The sequence below is a fragment of the Parus major genome, chromosome 2, assembly GCF_001522545.3.
Source record: "Parus major isolate Abel chromosome 2, Parus_major1.1, whole genome shotgun sequence".
NCBI classification, from domain to species: domain Eukaryota; kingdom Metazoa; phylum Chordata; class Aves; order Passeriformes; family Paridae; genus Parus; species Parus major.
In genome coordinates, this window is record NC_031769.1 from 20,121,374 (window position 1) to 20,141,931 (window position 20,558).

General features: G+C 37.8%; 1 protein-coding gene across 1 annotated transcript in view; it reads left to right on the top strand.

Annotated features, from left to right (window-relative positions):
* The window catches only part of CUBN (cubilin), a 142,050-nt gene that overhangs the window by 22,291 nt on the left and 99,201 nt on the right, over positions 1-20,558 (top strand). Inside the window, exons 18-26 of the mRNA XM_015618252.3 lie at positions 1,622-1,778; positions 2,536-2,714; positions 3,196-3,358; positions 3,581-3,797; positions 4,789-4,919; positions 12,949-13,135; positions 16,692-16,852; positions 17,380-17,561; positions 18,218-18,374. Coding sequence (XP_015473738.1) covers positions 1,622-1,778; positions 2,536-2,714; positions 3,196-3,358; positions 3,581-3,797; positions 4,789-4,919; positions 12,949-13,135; positions 16,692-16,852; positions 17,380-17,561; positions 18,218-18,374 — 1,534 coding nt within the window. The remainder of the gene's footprint in view (positions 1-1,621; positions 1,779-2,535; positions 2,715-3,195; positions 3,359-3,580; positions 3,798-4,788; positions 4,920-12,948; positions 13,136-16,691; positions 16,853-17,379; positions 17,562-18,217; positions 18,375-20,558) is intronic.

Consider the following 20,558-nt stretch of genomic DNA (forward strand, 5'->3'; position numbering starts at 1 on the left):
GCAATAAGAAATTAGAGACAATAAAACTTATTTGAGAAAGGCTGTGACATGATGATGCAGAGGTAAGATGCTAGCCAAGGCAGCCCATTTTCCACGCCATCCTTCTCACTGGCAATAGGAGACGTTACTCAAATGCACAGTTTAGAGAACCTGTTATTTTTATCACTAGTCACTGGACTATATAAACAAAAAATGTAAGGAGAATCAGATCAGGAAAAACCTGTAAACTCCTGTGAATTACTGTTCTGGAAGTTGTTCAATGCTTTCTAAAGATTTACTACATATTTTGGCACAAATTCTGGTATCAGCTGCTCTGCTGTAAATCCTGAATAATTATATCACTTTAAACTCAAATTAGAGGGAAATTGGAAATATCTGTTAGTCAGAAAGACAACTCACCAGCTTTAGACTGCAAAGCTGGGCAAGCAGACCAGCCACTGCCTGTTCACCAGGCTCGTAAGAGCTCCTTACCTTCTCTCCCAGCCCATGGATGAATACAGCTGAGGAAGAAAGAATTCTTTCTTCCTGAAAGAGGACCTGAAAGCTGGATGTCCCTGGTTTCCTAGTGAATTCACTGGAAAGATTTTTTGGCTTTGACACCACATAGATGCATTTAAAACCAGTTCCATCTACATGAATTACCACCACTTTAACAGCAGAAAAAGATGTTTTGTTTTTGGGAGAATCTTTGGGACAAAAGTTGCATTTTTTGCTTGGGCAGAGAGCAGAGTACCTGTCTTTTAGACCTCAGTTTGTTGCTGCCCACTTGAAATGAGGCAGACACCTCAGAGATATAGTAGGGCTCTGCCTGGATCCCTGGATGTAGCTATTCTTACTCGTGGAATATGGATTCAGGGTCTGAAGTCTTGAAGTACAAATAAGTCTTTCCCTCCTACTCCCCGTGATAATCAGGATTTATAATCAGCTTTAGGGAAAATAAGATACATTTCTCCTTTGATTAGCAAATTGCTTGAGGTCAGTGGAAAGGCAGTACAGAAGGTAAAAGCTGGATTCCCTGATACAGCTTCATTGCCATGATCATGAATAGAACCCCTCAGATAAAGGACTGAAAAGATGTCAGATGCTTTAGGGACTTGGAGTTGCATCTCCTGTTAGTAAACTGTCTGCCTGCATTGATGTATGAGTGTGATGGGACAGATGCTTGTTCTGGTGAAGTGCCATTGAAAAATCACTGGAAACTTCATGGCCAGAGCAAGAAAATCAAAAATACCCTTTTTATCCCCAGCAGATCTTAGTGCTGGCAAAAATTTCACAGCTGTCATTGGTGAGCACCCTACCTCCCTACCTTACTTTTGGAAATGTAGGCATAAATAGTGCTAAAACTGTGGTTTTTAGAGAAGATCATTTAATCCTAATGTCCTGTGACAGCAGCATGTGTTTGTGTCTTCTGTGCTGATCATCTGATTGTTCCTTGGAGCTCTCATAAGTCCTGTGCTTGTGCCAGTTACTGTGATGGCTCTTTGCCCCTCTCATAAATATGTAAACCAGTTATGTATCCTTTTGTTATGTAGCTGCTCTTGTGACATTATAGTTTTATCTGGATATCAGATCCTAATGCTTTTATGATCTAATACTTTTCTTTCCTCTTTTTGATGACTAGGTTCGAGATGGTGACAGTGAGTTGTCTCCTCTTATTAGAAAAATCTGTCATAATACACTCATGTCTCCAATCACTTCTACCAGCAATAGTCTTTGGATCAAATTCAAGTCTGGTGCTTCCGTGCAAAGAACTAGCTTCAGGGCTATTTATCAAGTTGGTAAGAGGAACTGGGCATTTGCACAGTGAACTTATATGTAATTTGGACATTTTCAGTTTTTTCCAAACTATATTATTCATAAAATAGGTCAAACACAAACTTCAAAAGAAAGGAAAGAACAGAACAGAGTAAATTTATTTATTTTAAAAGATGTCTGCAGCAGGTTTGCTGTAGGCACTCCTTACATGCTTGGAAACACGTCCTTTGTTACTTTTGACCATGAAGTTAGCTCGGATGGTTAGAGCATATTGCTAATAACAGCAAGGTTATGTGTTTGATCCTCATATGGGCCATTCATTTAAGAGTTGGACTTGATGATCCTTGTGGGTCCCTTCCAACGCAGAATATTCTGTGGTATGATATTAATGGTTCTGTGATATGGTACTAATGATTTTTCACTTCATGCTGACATACCAAAGATGTTATATCTTCAATGCCTAAATCTTTTTACCTTCATTTTGTCTATCTTTAAGTTCTTAACCACCAACAAGGCTATCTGTGTCTGTGAAACAAATGAGTCAAATCCATTAGTTTTCATGGGCACAGTTTGGTCTTCTGTAGGTATAGCATGTTTAGGCTATACCTATAGTAATTTTTTCTTTTAAATATGTTTACTTGAGTGATCTGTAATAAGAAAGTTTAGGGTTGTTTTTTTTCTAATTTCATAATGTTATTTGATATATATCATACATCATCATTATGTTACATTCCTTGAAATCATTCATTACAAGTCCTGATTCCTGGTCTGTCTTGGCAGCCTGTGGAGGTTCCTTGTCTGGAGCAGGTACAATCCATTCACCTTATTACCCCAGGATGTCCCCTCACCCAAAGACCTGTGAGTGGATCATCTCCCAGCCAGCTACCAAAGTGGTGGTTCTCAACTTCACCAACTTTGACATTCGAAATACAAGCACTTGTGATTCAGACTACATTGAGGTAAAGAACAATACACATATACTGTGAATAATAAAGTTCCTTCTAATATTTATCTCCACCAAAGCAGAAGTTCTTGGCAGGCAAGCATTCCTTTCAGCAGTCACAAAAGTTTTTCCAGATTCATAATGGGATCCCAAAGCTTTCCTTGGTTCTCCAAAGATGTTATGATTGTTTTGATAATCAGAGATATGTATCAGGTTTCCTTATACAGATAGGCCTGGTTTGGGAGGTTTATGTGCCATTTACTACTGAGAGTGTAAGATCTCATCTTTTCTCCATCTGACATACTTTGTGTGGGACAGTGCTTCTCTGATAGGCATAAGGTTGTATTTTATGTGCCTATAGTAGAAACCACACTGAAGAAAGGGTAGGGTTGACTTCCTAAGGATCTCTTTTATATAGTTCTCATTAATTACTTTATGCTGAATACTTGAATGTAAGAAAAATTTCTATAGGATATTTTGAATACACTGTTCTTCAGGTCAGAGATGGCAACAACGAAGACTCTCCTATTTTGGAGAAATACTGTGGTGCAGCTGTACCCTCTAGAGTGCAATCCACACGGAACAATCTCTATATCAAATTCAGAGCTTCCTCACTTGCCAACCTTGGCTTCAGAGCTCAGTACTGGCCATTAGATACAGGTAAGGATTGTTTAGCTGTTTTCTGTGTAGAATGTTGGTACTTTCCAAATTTTCCCACAAGCTGAAAACAACTGGAAATCAAGTTTTAGGGTGGCAGATAAAGTCTGTTACATCAAGGAAGAAAGACTATAAAATTTCAGAAAGAAAAGTAACCAATATTATAAGTGTCTAACTGCTTTTTTATAAACATATTATTTGACCTGATATTTTAAATCTCTGCAGTATGTGGAGAGACTCTCACTGGACCGTCAGGAAGCATTACAAGTCCTGGTTATCCAGATGTGTACCCACATGGGATTAACTGTACCTGGATTATCAATGTTCAACCTGGCTACTTTATCCGCCTGACATTCACTTCATTTAACTTGGCATTTGATTATGGTTGCAGAAAGGATTATCTTGAAATATATGACAACAGCACTGTGCAAAAATTGGGAAGGTAAATATGTCCATTAGCTTACTGACCTGTGTTACTGTGGAGTGAGCACTGTTCTGACACTGACATTCAATTTACTTCCTTAAATTTTGTGTATAGATTATTTTCTCTTCATCACAGAAACAATAGCAGCAATTTCTCTGCTAGGATAGCAAAGGCAGCTTGCTACTTGACCATGGAATGAGAAGCACATTTAATAAATAATATATTTGGAGAAAGTAAGTTGTGTCAAAAGGATAGCTCTTTTAAAGACAGGTTTCAATAGCTAGCTTTGTCCTGCTCCATTAGCATTTTCATTTATGGAAAACAAATTGAAAAGCATTAATGTATCTCTGCCCAGAAAAGACAGGATTTTAAAAACTTGCAGAAGTGAAAGAAGGATTACTTCAAAGGCTGAACATTTGTATATCCACAAAAACTACATTTTTTGGGATTTAATTTTCATTTTCTTCTGATACATAATTTTGTCTTAGGGAAGAATATTTTCTTTTATTCCACTTTTCCAACTTGTATATAAACAAGGTTTTCTTGTTGCCCTAGAACTCAGGAATATTTGAACTGCTTGAGAACAGTATCCAGCTGCAGCTATAGACTGTAAAATAGTTGGCTGGCATGGCAGTATTTTGGAAAATATGGAGCAAATGACTCTCATAATGAAGAGCATTTTGCAATATTAGTGTTTGGCCAGCCACTCTGACTCCTACAAAAGAACAGTCTTTTTTAGGTACAGCACAGTATAAATTCAAGAAGAATTTGGCAACTTGATGTAAGTCAGAGTTTCTTCTCTGATTTTGCCACACTTTAGATTTGTACCCTTGTACATGTATTGTGCTGTCTGGTCCCATGATACATATGCCTGCAATCTGTATCATCCAAAGGAGAGAACTGTGTATGTGTAGCTATTCAAATTTCACAGGAAAGCTGAATTCTCTTCCAGTGATACAGATCCTTTAAAGAGTACTGCCATTCAATTTGGGGTATCTTTTTTCTGTAGATACTGTGGAAGATCAATTCCACCATCTCTCACTAGTGGTGGCAATATGATGACATTGTCCTTCACGACAGATCACAGCATTGCATCTGAAGGCTTCTCAGCTAATTATATCTCCCTGGATGCATCCAAAGGTAATATGTCAGGCTGTTCATTATGCAAATTAAATGTTTTCAGCTGTCACTGTAAATAACCACTACAAGAAACAGAATCATTATTTTCTGTGTTGCCAGAAGACTTCCTGGTGCCTTTTCTACTCCTTCTTATTCATTCTGCTTTATTCAAAAGATTTTTACTCCCTAGGAAAGCGGAAAGCAATTTCTGTAAGCAGCATTGTTGCTTTCCTTAAGAAGTCAGTAAGAGCTGACATGGCAGAACTTCATGAATTATTTAGGAATAGTATTTTCTGAATTTTCTTTGTCCATTCTGAGCTGAGTATGTGTGATCTACGAAACTTAGTGATCATGGACAACTCACTTGAATGGGAGTCCCTTGGGTGCCATAAAAAATTAATTTAGTCTCTGTAAGGTTCAGTATTGATGGTGGGTAGAGAAAGGTCAATTAGGATGAAATTTGATAAAGCAGCAAAATAACCTGAAAGCACAAGCAATTTTTTTCTTACAACAGAGTGCAACATTTCTGTCTCCACCAGAGTTCAAGGCTCCTGTTATACATTAATTCCCTTTTTTAAGTATTTTCTAAAGGGCTAAGACTTCAGTGAGGTTAAGGAAGAATGACTGCTCATTCTCTCAGTTCTCTTTTGGACATTAGGAGGATTTATTTTCACAGAAAGGGTGGTTAAACATTGGAATGAACTGCCCAGGGAAGTGGTGGAGTCACCATTCCTGGGCGTGTTCAAGAAACAACTGAACACAGCACTTAGTGCTATGGAAGGTAGGGGGACAGGGTCTGCCTAGCAGAACTAAACCACAAAGAAGCACAAGGGAAATAATATAAAAATTATAATGTGTTTATAGCTGGGATGTTGCTATCCATCACTAACCAGTTTCTATGTGGTTTCCATGTAGTGCAGACTACAAGGGATTTGTTAGATGAATACCAGAAATTCATAGTACTCATCTATGCAGCCACAAAGTACCAATGGCTGTTCATTGTGTGCTTTTAATTTCTTTAATTTTCCTAATTCCTGAATTTATTCAACCTGTTTAAAAGCACCAAATTTTCCAATTCCTAACTGCTTTCTTGGGGATGCATATCTTGGGAACATTGGCTATTATTTCATCTCTCAAGCATGTGTATAGGCAGAACCAGTACAGATTTTGCTACTGTGGTTTTATTCACTACCAGATAACTTACAAATCCAAAGAAAATATTTCCTCAGCTGCCTACATTTATATTCGGGTTATCTGGTGTTGAAACCAAAAAGCCCATAGAAACAATTAAGATTTAATGAGAACTATTTCAAGGAGGAAATTTTTATTTCTTAGAAAGTAATAGGCAAAAAATCAAATTCTACTTTTGAAAATCTTTCCAGGAAAACTCTGTGGTTTGAAATCTGAATTCTTACTGGTGAGAAATTGTGAAATTATCATCCTTATAAAGTCTTTTTTTTAGCCTTTGTTTGCAACTGCAAACTAAACCTTCTGTAAATATCATTGTTGCTTTTTAATGTGATATATTTTCCTTTTAACTCACCTCAGATTATTATAATGGGTGGATTGATTGCTAAATATTCTTATAGCAACTTTTCCCAGAGTCCTTCAAGATCAAAGTATTTTTTACTCAACATTAATCTGTATTTCTGTTTCTGTTGTAGCCATATCTGTTTCTGTGGGTCTGTTAGTCATTTCAGTGCTGTCCAGTTTCACAGTTCTGCCTCCTTTCTTCTGTATTTCCCCATACCATCACCATGGTGATGGGCTTTTGTCATCTTAATTCGAAGCACTGCAATATGTGTCATGTGGAGTTCCAACTGCATCAATGCTGTCCCTGGAATGTTTTCAAATAATGCCTTAAAAATGCACATCTGCTGTCTCTTTGATGCTTTTAACAACTTTATAATAGGTTTATACCAAATGAGCATTGTGTAATACCTTAATCCAAACTATATTACATCTAGGAATTTATTTTCCCATAGTGAACAAATATCTTTACTATTCTTCAGCCAATCTGCACTAACTCTCAATTTATTCTCACTCTTGGAAAGATCTTTAGAATAAACACTTTTAATTTCAACCACTACAGCTTGTATAAATATGGCAAAGTAGGAGATAGCTAGTGAAACTGAAAGTAATAAACTTACAGAGAGTCTGAAACTATTATTTGTGTTTTTTTACATAGATTTGTTTCTTTTGGTCCAGTACAAGCATAGCAGTACAATAAAGTTTTCATAAATACCAGAGAGTTAAAATTCATTTTTTATTAAGAATAAAGCGCTTTGAAATGTCTGTGGCCTGAGAGAAGGCAAACACATATGTGTATGTGGATTTTGCTGTGAGTAGCAACTCCTCACTTCCCTGCAATCATATAAGTTTAGTTTTCCCACTGTGAGATGTTTAGGTCTGATCTTCATGTCATGTATATCCAGTTACACTAAGGTAGCAAACTGCTAAGCATAATAATGTCTGAGAGATACTAAAACTATGGTTTTTTTTCTTTACATCTGCTGCCAATTTAGATTTTTTTTCTGCTAAAGAAAATATGGTTCTAATAATGTTTCTTGTGCAATAAGAATTCTTCATATTTTTTCAGTTGTGTTTTTTTAGCTAGCTAGAGCATAACCAGGATCAGAACTTGTCAAAAATGTTCTGCTTCATATTACACATTTCAATAGTCTTTTGCCTGGAGTTATTTCAGAGAGTAAGCTATTGAAAAGATGGACAAGATTCTCCCTCTTCCCCCTGCCAAATAAATAGAAGTTAAAAACAGAAGGATATGTAGGAATGAATTTTGTTTAATGCAAAATGAAACTAATTTTCTACTCCATGCATCTTGGTAAACCATGATTTTGTTAGCATGGCTTATCTGTGATATATTAAATACTTGAAAAGTAGCCTGAAAAGAATAAAAAGCAAAGCTATATTTCCTGTCAAAAAAAGAAAAAAAAAAAATGGAATGCCTCAAGATGCAGCCATGGTCATGGCCCATAAAGTGCAAACAATTGTTTTAGCAGTCTGCCAGCCAGTAGCTGTGAATAGCCCATGTAGCAGCAATACAGATGAAAATCCTTCAGTCAGACATGCCCAAAATACTCATTTTAAAATGTGTGTCACACACCTAAACTGTAGGCATCTTGGATTCTTAGTTGTTTGTCATCCTTCTGTCATTTAAAGGGAAAAGTCACATGGAATGCAAGGTAATATTTTGCTTTGTTTCAAAGAGTCCAGGTCAAAACTACCAGACAGATGAATGTCACAAAAGCCATGTAAGTGTTGTGGAAGATTTTAGCATTGCTTTCTGCCAGTTTTGGCTGACCACATCACAAATAACCCACGTAAAAATATCAAAAATTCTTTGAAAGAGTTTAGTCTTTTCTAGAACTTTTGTGCAGGGTCTTGATAGATACAAGCCACAGTTTTCCAGTAGGAATAGTACTGGAATCAGTGCTAATATATTTTTTTCTCCCATTCAACTTCTTCTTATGAAATAAGTGGGAATTCATCTGTTTTACTTTGAATTGGGGTTTTGGCAGTGTGTTTGATTTGTTTGTTGGTTGGTTTTCTGTTTGTTTGGGGTTTTTTAAATTAGTTTCTTTCTTTTGAGATACTTAATTTCATTCTTTCTGCTAGGAAAAGTTAACTTTAACAAGGTTGTTAACAGATTGCCTTCCTGACAGCCTTTTTCTTCCTGGTTTTTCTCTGGCTGTGGTGAAATACAATTTTCCTCATTATCATCCTGAATTGTGAATATTATTTATCAGGATGGGTAATCTGGTTTTAAATATCTTCATTGTGGATTATATGTTAGTTACAATGACTGTTTGGATGAGGCAGAGTTTGAGAAGTATGAGGAAAGAGAAAAACATCTGTGAATCCATTAATTTAAAAGTGCACCTGAAAGTGTAGTGTAGATTTGTGTGTCTTCTTCCTTGATAGCTGAGTATGAGTTGTGGTCTTCATTTCCATCTTCCTGACTGAACCCTGGAATTTTTAGGAGCATGATGCCTGGCTTTGGTCTTCAGCTGAATGAGCAATGACGAGAATGGAAAGTAATGTCTGACAAACAGGTGTGCACAGACATGTACAGAGAATGCTTGAATGAGGTTGAATTAAGACAGAAAATAAAGCTGATGCCCTATATGTGTCTTGGGCATCTGCTCAGCTCACCCCAAGTCTCAGGAAAAAGGTTCAACTGGCTGGCACCTGACAAATTGTTAGGCTGCTGTAACTTGGCAGTGTTTGATCAGGGTGTTATTCTGCCTATAAAAGCCAAAATAAGTGAGTGGAGTACAACTCCGTGTATGTGTGTTTAGGTGTAAAGCAGAAGGCAGACGGAGATTCTTTTTGGACCATTGTATCCAGTATTTTGAGAGAGTTTGGGTCCAACATGCTACAAAAGACCTTTGTGTGCCTCCTTGGTAAAAATCAAGCCCGTTAGCATCTGCCAGCAGCAGTAACAGAAGGCTCTGAAGTGCAGATGTGCTTTCACATTGCCTGTGGAGAGGCATATACTTCATGTGATGGTTTCTTCTTTCTTTTCCTAAACATGCATGGTACTACATAAAGAGTGAATAGTTAGGGATCCTGGTTTTCCTTTGGTACAGTGAGATTGGAAGAAAAATCCCATGTTACATACTGCACTATTGCTTGATTTTTGATTAATCAGGATTGTGGAAACTGATTGTATTTCTTTAGGGGAAAAAATACTGATATAATTTTTTACATTATGCATAATTGCATGAGTGGTAGTACAAAAGCTGGCATTTTTCTCTGCTATTGGCTATTACAGTGGATTACTGCCATTTTTGGCATTTTTTCAGAAAAGCTAACACATTCAGTACTAAAATCAGAAGGCAGATTGAATAGCTTTCAAAACCTCATACACTGGGCAAAGCTAGATGTGTGATTGTCCTCAACAATTGCCTCTTTCTGTTTTTCATGAGCTGTAATAAGTGTCTTCCAACTAAACTGAATTAATGCTTTTTTCCAGACACATAATAATCACATATGCTATTAGACTGCTTTCTGAACTTTGGCAAAGGAGTCAAAGTACTTTTTTTCCTGCTAACTTTGCTAAGTGTTCACTGAAGAGTCTGTTATTGCCCAAACACACCCCAAAATGTTGTTAGGGAGGTGAGTGCTAAAGGGGAGTGCCAGCTCTCCTCCTTAAAGTAGAACACCATGAATTAATCCAGTTACCAGAAAAGAGCTGGCTGTCAAAAAACATGGGTTCATCTATGCTTTTTTAAATCCTCATAGCAGCCAGCATACTCCATCTATACTTGGATTTATTTCACTATAGCCAGGAGTCTAGCATTTGTAAGGCAATCACTGTTCTATCTTCCATATTTATTATCCCTTAGTTCATAAAGAAGATTGTTAAGTGAAATATAAAGTATTACAGAGCATCCAGTTTAGAACAGAACACTTGGGATATAAGTTTTTGTCTGGTTTCCTCCCAGGAAGAAAAACTTTGGTGAGGGAGGGAACCTGGACAATTCTGTGGAAATTGTTATTAAAAGGGCTGATAAAAAAAATTTGGCTTCTGTAGTGCTAATTTTACTGTAAGGGTTCTTATCTAGTACACCAGTTTTAATATTCTACAGGTCGAGAGCTGTTATTCTTTGTCTCAACCTTTGAGAGAGTAAGTAATGGCAGTATTGCAAGACCTCTAATCATAAAATATGCACAAGTCAGACACCTATCCCTCCAAATGCAGGAGGAAATAATAGGTTAAAAATAAGTAACCTAACAAATATACACCCATTTTCTTTTCAATTTTTTACTGCTTTTTCTGTAGTGGTCTGTTAGGAAAACCTGAATCACATTTCTAAGTCAGATTTCTAACCCTTCAGTCAGCATTCTCAAGAAAACATATGACTTGAGGATGTGGGGTTTGATGATAAACCCTTCATATCACAAAACACCATGGGAGCTGGCAGCACAGCCAGGGCATCATAAGGATTTACAAAGCAGCAAAAGGGTCTTATGGTGACCAGGACCAACCTGTTTGTTACATGTGTACAGTTAAGCATATCTGTGATGGAAAACATAAACTACTAAAATTCTAGATAAAGGCTTTCATGGATAATGATTTTAGGTAAACTAGTGCATGAAACCTTTTTGATTTGTCAATACCAAAACACAAGCCAATGGCAGAAAATTACTGCCCTTTTTCAGTGTCCTGTTTCTCTGTTCTCCCCATGATGAATTAGGAACATGAGTCTGGGAGCTAGTTTTGGGAGTATTTATCCCATAGAAAATGTTTGCAACAGAGGCCTTCCAGGTGACCCAGAGTGCAAAAAACCACTATTAAAAATACACCATTAAAAGAAAAAGTGTTTCAATGGCTAGAGAACGACATAGAAATGACCAACCTTAGACATGAAGGGCCTGAAGTGTAGCTCCATCCCTTTCCCCTAAGTTGTTATGCAATTAAAGACTTAAGCATAAACATTCCTACACTGCAGCTGTGCTGTGTTAAAAAGCAGATCTCAGACATCTGTAGCAACCACCTTAAATGAGTGTAGTTGAACATAATATTTTGTTTTCTCTCTCATTTCTATTTATTCTTCCTATTTGGTAGGAACTATTTAATTTCTTATATTTGCAGTCTGTAGGACCTGAAATGGGGAAATGGAGGACCAGAATGAGTCCCCAGGGTCCTCAAATCCAGTCCAAAATATTACACCACTCCCCCGTCCTTTTTATTTTTAGCTAAAAGCTACAAAATGTGAACCCCTCCTTAAATTAATCAAACTGTGTCTTAAGAACAGTGTCTTAGGAACAGTGGACTGTTTTCTCCCTTCTGCATCTGTTATGCTGATTGGATCATTGCTATAGAAACTTACTTCCTAATATAAACTTTCTCCTAATTTCTATGTATCTCTACTAATGGACATTTTTTAACCTTCAGAACTTGTCCTGTCTTTGAGAATGCATTCTATTTTTCCTTTCTTCATGCTTCTTGATGCTTGTCTGCTCTTGCTAAGCCAAACAAGTTAAACTCTTCTAGTGTCTCTTGCCTACCAATCTGCTAATTTCCTGCTATCTCCACAACCTCTGTCTTGTTCTCATTTGATTTTCAGAACATCAGTGACCATGGTTATCCACATTTTGTCAGATGACATGTCACCATTGCATTGTGCAGTGACATCAGAATTTCCTGTTTTGCCTAACACCAGGCAAAGTTCACATTTCTTCTTGCCTTTTTTGCAGCCATACCACAAACTTTACTCATTGACTGTGATCAACTAATAGACAACAATTCTTCCTTCCAAACAAGGTTTCATACTATTTTATAGCAAATGTTTTTATTCCTACTCATTATGCTTCTGCTTTGAAAAGAGCTTCTTTTTAATTATTGCTTAGGTTCTATCTCAGCAGTCATCCACCCTACTTTCTTCTTCCCAGCTCATACATTGCTCACAAAAAATAAAATAAAATAAAATTATGTCGTTCACTTAAATATAAGACTTTAAGTGAAACTCTTGTGTCCTCAAATTCTAAGGATTATACCACTTTCTAACTTATTTTCACTTACAGCCAAGAAAATGGGAAAAGGAATTTAGATATAAAATCCCCTCTAACAGGTTTGACCATGGGGAATGCTTGAAAACAATGTAGTTTCTCCTCATAATTAAAAACTTTATTTAGTTTCCATCACCATTGCTTTTCAGAAATTCAGGACTCCTGCCTTTCATGTTCAGCAAAACATCCCTTTCAGTTTTCTTTCTCCGCTTACTTGGGCTTTAGGACAAAGCCATCTAGGCAGCTGAAAGTGCTTTTATGTTGCCTATTTATTACAGACACAGTGTTCTGGAAAAAGCTGAAAAAATCAACTCAACTGTAAGAAATCCCACGAAGCAGCTGGATTCTGGTTTTAGTTTATACTGTTGATGTTCAGCAGTAAGATGTGTCCAGGAAGAGTTATAATGCACAGGAACACAGGATGTTTGCTCCTCTGCCTGTTGAAAATAGAAATTTCCTGTTAATTTAGCAGATGTATGACATTAATTCATCTCTCTTTCTTTTCTTTTTAAAGTTTGCTCACACAACTACACTGATGAAACTGGTAATCTAACATCTCCAAACTACCCCAATTACTACCCTGTGCGGACTGAGTGCATATACACCATCACAGTGGGAATGAACAGACAGATTGTGCTGACCTTCACCGACTTCGTCTTGGAAGGGAATAAACGCTGCACAGAGGATTATGTAGAAATCAGGCAAGGCTAATTATTTCTCTTGTCCTTAGTGCTGATTGTACGTTGTCCAAACCCACTTAAGCATGTTCAGAATCTTTAGTTTTAACTATACAGCTTGCTGTCAGTGTGGGAAAAGGACTTCCAAGAGAGCTTTGAAGGCTACCTTTTCCTCCTCTCATCCTGCTCTGTTGTCAGCTTTCCCACTTGATAATTTCCAGTCCTGAGAACAAGTGGAGTGTGTGGACTGTGTTCCCATGCACTGCATTTGGATTGTTTTCCTTAGTGCAGAAACAAAGAGTTGTATTGTCTTTTTTGTGACATATTCTCCATGATATTTGAAAAGTCATGGCAGTTAGGTGAAGTTCCAGGTGACTGGAAAAGGGGAAGTATTGTACCCATTCTTAAAAAGGGTATAAAAGAGGACCCTGGGAACTGTTGACCTGTCTACCTCACCTCTGTGCCTGGCAATATCATGGAACAGATCCTCCTAGAAACTCTGCTAAGGCACATGGAGTACAGGGAGGTGGCTGCAGACAACCAGCATGATTTCACCAAGGATATTCTTGACCAACCCAGTGGCCTTCTGTGATGGAATGACTACATCAGTGGTTGAGTAAACAGCTACAGATGTCATCTGCATGGACTTCTGTGAAGCTTTTGACACAGTACCCACAACATTCTTCTCACTAAATTGGAGAGAGATAGATTGGATGTGTGAATGGTTTGGAAGATGAGGAATTGATTGGATTGTCGCATCCAGAGGGTAGTGGTGGTCAATGGCTTGATGTGGAGATGGAGATCTCTGACTCAGGGTCTGTACTGGGACTGGTGTTATTTAATATCTTCATTAATGACATAGACAGTGGGATTGAGTGCACCCTCAGCAAGTTTGTAGATGTCACCAAGCTGAGTGCTTCAGTGGATACACCTGAATGACAGGATGCTGTCCAGAGGGACCTGGATAAGCTTGACCAATTGGCCCATGTGAACTTCGTGAGGTTCAACAAGGCCAAGTACAAGGTCCTACTCCTGGTTTGGACCAACTCTCAGTATCGGTTCAGGCTGGGGAGTGAATAGATCAAGAGCATCCTAGTGGAGAAGGACTTGGGGGTGGATGAAAAATCAGAGAGGATCTGGCAGTATCCCCCTGCAGCCCAGAAAGCCAACTGTATCCTGGGCTGCACCAAAAGCAGCATGGGCACCAGGGCAGGGGAGGGGATTCTGCCCCTCTGCTCTGCCCTAGTGAGAGAGATCCCACCTGGAACACAGCACCCAGCTCTGGGGCCCCCAACATAAGGACATGGACCTCTTGGAGCAAGTTCAAAGGAGGACCATGAAGAAAATCAGAGGGCTGGAGCACTCTCATATGAAGACAGGCTGAGAGAGTTTGGATTGTTCAGAAGAAACTTTTCACCATGAGGGTAGTGAGGCACTGGAACAGGTTGCCTGCAGAAGTAGCTGATGCCCCATCCCTGGAAATGTTCAAGGTCAGGCTGGACAAAGCTTTGAGCAACCTGATCTATTTAAAGATGTCCCTTGCAGAGTCAGGCAGCATAGATGACCCTTAAATGCCCCTTCCAACCCAAACTATTCTATATTCTGTATTTGTATTTATAGTGTTTAGACAGAAGCTACTCTAGGAGGTAACAAAGGAACATATAAATAATCTGCTATATTTTTCTATACTGGCATCGCCATTAAACTTAGGATACTAACCTAGTGATTTCTAGGAAATTTTACAGGTCAGAGACAAATAGAAGAAAGTAATATTTGCAGGAAGGAAGTACCTGCTTAGAGTACAGCAGCACCAAGCACATATCCTTTCTGCTGTGTGGCTGCAGATGGATTTGCATTTTGCAGTGTTGGTGCACCCATTCCTGTCCTCATGAGCCAGCTCTCTGGGTGAACCATATCTGAAGAATGCAGTGTGTTTTTCAGACTAAGCATGCTAAGAGTTTCCATTACATCACTGAGCACTATGATAAAGCTCATCCTGAACATTATACCTGATATTCTTTATGGGTTATTCCTTGGTAAACAGTACCTTCTTTTTAAAGCCAAACAAAAATCTGCTTGCTGAAGTTGCAGTATTGAGGTTCTGGATTCCATCTGAATTAGCTGGGGTTTTTCAGCTGTACACATCAACTTGAGAAAGTTATAAAAACATGAAAAGTTTTCTCAATATTTTCTAAGTAACACATTTCTTTTTTTTTTTCTTTTTAGAAAAACAATCTGAGATTAAATTTAATCTAACTTTATTTTAACAATTAACACTTTAATTTAGGGTGACCCAAAATGAAAACAGGCTGGTTTTTTTCACTTTTTCACCTTAGGAACTGGAAGCATTTATTTATAGCATAAATCTGACTCTGTTTTCACTGTGAAGAGTTCATCCACATTAAACCAGTTTTAAGATATGGACAGAACATTCTAAGTGCAACTCAGCACATTGCTGCTGCCATGAATGGATTTTTAGAATGTCTCTTCAAACCTGATACTGTTAAATGGGGTAGCTACATAAGTCTTAGGTGAAATGCCACTCTCGTTTCTTGTCCTGAGGTGTCCTCTGATAAATTGCATTCAGCCAACTAAGAAAATTGTTCATCTGACCACAGCTGCAGAGGCCAAGATGCAAGTGAGGGGAGTTCTGGCACATTTCTTCAACTGCCAGTAACATGAGACAGCAGCAAGCAGTTTAAGCTGGGAGGATGACAAGAAAAGAGAGTGGCAAAGACTACATAGAAATTTTTCTCAAAAGCAGCTGTAAACCTGTGATATGCAATTGAAAGTATTACTGTCCACTTAAAAAGCATCATAGCAAAATCACACACATAAATAGATTATAAATTATCTGCTATTGTCTTACTGACCTGTAGGTTGTTTGTAGTATGAAAGTGCTTAAAGACAAGGTCAGGAAGCAATTGATAAGCAGGGTGTGACTGTCTTTGTTATTCCCATAAGGCATGTGCAGAAGGCAAAACAGAACATTAGCTGTGAATCCTGATTACAGTATTAAAAAATGTTACTGGAATATTAATTAATCTAAAAACAGGAAAATAAGTGGTTGTAGAACCAGTTCTGAAGACTAAGAAAAATATTTCAAAACATGCACCACATCAGTGAAATGAATTAAAAAATTAATTCCCATTTGTGTGGTGGCACATAAACATGTCTTTTTTAAAATAAATCAGCTCATCTAGGTTTGTGCCAGGCTAAATAGTGAGGAGTGAGAAAATGACTACTTCAAATTAGAATATTACCTTTAGTTGCCCCAATGATTGTCACCTTGTAAAACATAGAGAATGTAGTATACCTGAGACACTTCTCAAGCTTGTCATTGTGTTGACACACTCTCAGGCTGCTGAGATGAGAAAGTGACATATCCAGCAAGCAGGTGGTTGTGGCAGAGATTATTACTGCAAGTAGCAAGATTCAGTATTTGGTAGCAGTATTTCTGTTGAAGATGAAGAGCCAGGATTAGTCTTTCCCAGGCCTGAAAGAAACACAAGATTTTTGATTTGCTAGTATATCTCATGGAATCTCTTTGACCAAAGATTTTTCTTCTTTACCATTCTAGAGATGGAGGCTATGAAACTTCTCCTCCTCTGGGAAAATACTGTGGTACAGACCTGCCTCCTGTTATAATTTCTCATGGTAACAAGCTGTGGATAAAGTTTGTAAGTGATGTATTTGGCGTAAGGAGAGGATTTTCAGCAGAGTGGGATGGTACCTCAGCAGGTAAAATGACTGCATCAAGTATAGAACTATTTTACACATCTTATTTTTGATCTTCTGTTTGTATTTCATTTCTCACCTTTTCCCTCACAGTTTTTCTGCTTTCAATCTTCTAAAGTCTGTCTGCTAATTATATAGTGACATGTATGCATGTTCTTAAGATCAAGGATGTTTCTTGATCCTTGGGCTTTCTTTTTTACCACAGAGAAGAGCACAATATTCCCTAGATAAAAAGCTGCTTCAATTTTCTCTTATGCTTAGGAAAGCAGTAATTAAGAATTTAATGAAGAGGTTTCTAATTTCTAATTTTTCTCTATCACAAGCACCCCTCAAATTATATAGTTAATACTTCTATTTGCTATGGGCTCTCTTCTGCTTTCAACATTGATGGCTGGATGCAGATTTTTGGGGCATCACTATAGATGTTAAGAGCATGTGAAGGGTGCCAGTAGTGAGAGTCACAAACACTGGGTTTAGTTCTCTTCTCTTTGAGTTGTTAAATGTTGGTTTGCTTTCTCTGCTATTTTCAGGTTGTGGTGGGACTTTGACAGCAGCTTCTGGCTTCTTCATGTCTCCCAACTACCCTATGCCGTATTACCACAATTCAGAGTGCTACTGGCTGCTCAAAGGAAACCGAGGCAGTCCATTTGAAATCCAGTTTGAGCAGTTCCATCTAGAACATCACCAGAGGTGCAACTTTGATTACCTTGCGGTAGGTGCCCAGTGACACTTTGCTCCATAGGAGGCAGGCTGAGTACAAAGGCCAGGAAAAACACAGGGCCTTGGTTTTCAAATATTCTTAAGTGAACAGACTAAGAACAGAAAAGCTCCATGTTGTTGTGCTACCTTAATCTCCTGGAGCCATGAGAGGCAAGGCAGCAGTGTCTGTGTAGTTGCTGTTAAGAAAAGCATTTATGTCTAGTTAGAAAGAATCTAACAGATAGAAACAAGATCTGTCTGTATGTTTTTAAGTTTTCTGTGTTTTGAACCAAGGCCTTGATATGTTTTCTTAGTAAATTATGTGGAACAATGGTGTCAATAACCATATTGTTAATCCCAAATTTCATATTTGAATTGTCCCATAAATTATTTGCATATTTTTAATAAAATTGAAATGGAGTGCTGTGTTCTCCTCTTGGTGACTAAGCCCCAGAAAACCCACTAGTATTCAGTTACTGGCTTCCTGTTTTTGCTTATTTCTGAAATGCCTGCCAGGCTTCCTCTGAGCAGAAATGGAATTTAACCTCTTGTATACCCAGTAACATTTCCCTAAGCAGACATTTGTCAGGGGGAAATTAACTGTATTTGTAATGTCATCAGCTTTATTTTATTTTAATTTTTCTTTTTTGATTTTGATTTTTTTTTTAGATATATGATGGCAACAGCAGCAATGCTAGAGAGCTAGGTAAATTTTGTGGGGATCAGATACCACAAACAATCCATTCCAGTGGTGACAGCGTGTATGTAAAACTAAGGACAGACAACAGTCTGCAAGGTGGAGGTTTCTTAGCCAAATACAAACAGGGTAAGTAAAAGAAGATGAGATGTTTCTACAGCCCATGTTGTCTGTGAAACTGCTTGCAGTCCATGATCTTACTTATTTATCAGCACAGTAAAATGTATAGAGCATGCTGATGACCCAGATTTTCTAGTCTGGTACAGTTACAGAACACAGAGAGCTAAAAGTTATCTGCCCAATAACTTGTGATGAAGACTATCTCCTCCTTAGGAGACAGCTAGTAAAGTAGCTCTATTTCTATTACCTGCACCAGTGGCACTTACCACTCCAGATTTACTCAGAATAACAAGTGCTGGAAGTCCATAACAGGGTGGATTTGACTGTTCTTGCTCTTCTGCTCCTTCAGGCTCCTGAATTTTTAAAAGAAGGCAGATATGGAAAGATTCTCTGATCATAGAACTGCTTTTGAGGCAGGATGACAAAGGATAACAGAGTTTCTGTCAGCCAGACTAGATCATTGTGGGTGCTTGGGATAATTTAGCCTATAAGGAGCATTTTTAATTTTTCATTTTTTATATGTCTTGTGGTAAGGGTAATACTTTTCTTGCAAACATTTTTTTGTAAAATATCAGAAGAAATATTAAAATAATAGCATTTGTAGAAAAAAAAAAGACGTGAAAAAGTTATTTTATTCCCAGTCATAGTCTTGAATATAGTCCTGGTGTTTACTTTTCTCTTTATTTTTTTTTTTTATGGTTATATGCACATTGGAATATATGTAATTTCATCTCATACAAAGTGATTTGTAAACATCTCTGCGTCCTCTAAATATGACATGCCCAAGTGACTAGGATTGTTGTAGGTTTATAGACATGAGGTTGTCCTAGGTTTAGACAATAGTAAATGGATTACAAAAAGGCAGAGCTATTCATCCACACATACAGCAATTAGAAGAGGGAGGGAGCCTTGGCTCCCTCATTCCTTACAGATATCACTACATATTCATCTACCAGGTACTTTTCAGACTGCAATGTCAGGAGGATATATTATAAAAGGTTCCTCCTGCCTTTCATTAATTAAACAGAAAGAGCACTTTCAAAGCACTCAGATGTAGAACCTGAGCTATCAGATAATGTGATTTACATTCATATTTAATTCCTGAAGATGCACCAGAGAAAGCTTTTAATGGCTTGCCCAAAAGCTAAAATTATGTAGGCAGTATGTTGTAAAATAAGGATGCTTAGATACCAGATACATTTACATGTACATGAAAGAAATTTAATGATTAATTGGAAAACGCTGCAAAGGAAAACATGGTATCAAGTTACCATTCAAAGGCACCTTTGTGCCTGATATGTTTCTGATAAAGTCCTAGGGGATAGCAGGTTTTACCCATCTTGTATTCTTCAAAACCCATTTTGTGCTCTTCGTCCTGCCCTTTCAAAAAGTCATGTGCTTCAGTGTAGCTTTGCAGACAAGCTCCACTCCACCTGACCCTGACCTGCAGCTGTATCCCAAGCATTTTGAAATACTGAAAGCACAGACCTTCAAATTGATTGGATAGAATAAAAAAATGTGCAGGAGGTAGGTGTACTATCCGTGGTGACAGACAATAGAACAGTTATGCAAGTGAATCTGAGCTATTTCTGCTGTTCAAACACTGCAGATTTGCTGCATAAACCAAACAGCCTGGTCTGCTCCCTGCCTCCTGCCCACTTCCTGTGCATTAATTACACTGCTCTGCTCCCAGTACACATTGTGTGCTCTCTCCTGACAAGGGAATGCCCACACTGATATTTTTGTCTTTAGGGAAAAGTGGATACAGGAGAATGAGGCTCACTTACCTAATGCCATAATTGTAATTTTGTTCTTTATTTAGTTTAGTTTATTTTCATTTTCTCTGCACTTCAAGGAAAGCTCTTATTATTCCAGGTGAGTGTCCTGTTCTTATGCTAGGATGTTATTGAATGTTTCATAAGGAAAATCATGGCTCCTTTCTTTAAAATTTCATTATCACATTCTCTTCCTGGGGCTAGAAAGCCCAATACTAGTAGTGTACTTTCCATTGGTTGTTCTAGCCAGGGATCATAATATTTTTCCTAGTTAGCTGAAATAAACCGCTTTTATCTATTAGTCAATATTTCTTGAGCACCTCCCCAAATTGTTTCAAATGACAGGGTGCATTTCTATGATTAGTTAAAAAAAACCCAAACAACTGTGTTTCATGAGTACCCACGTATTTAGACTTAG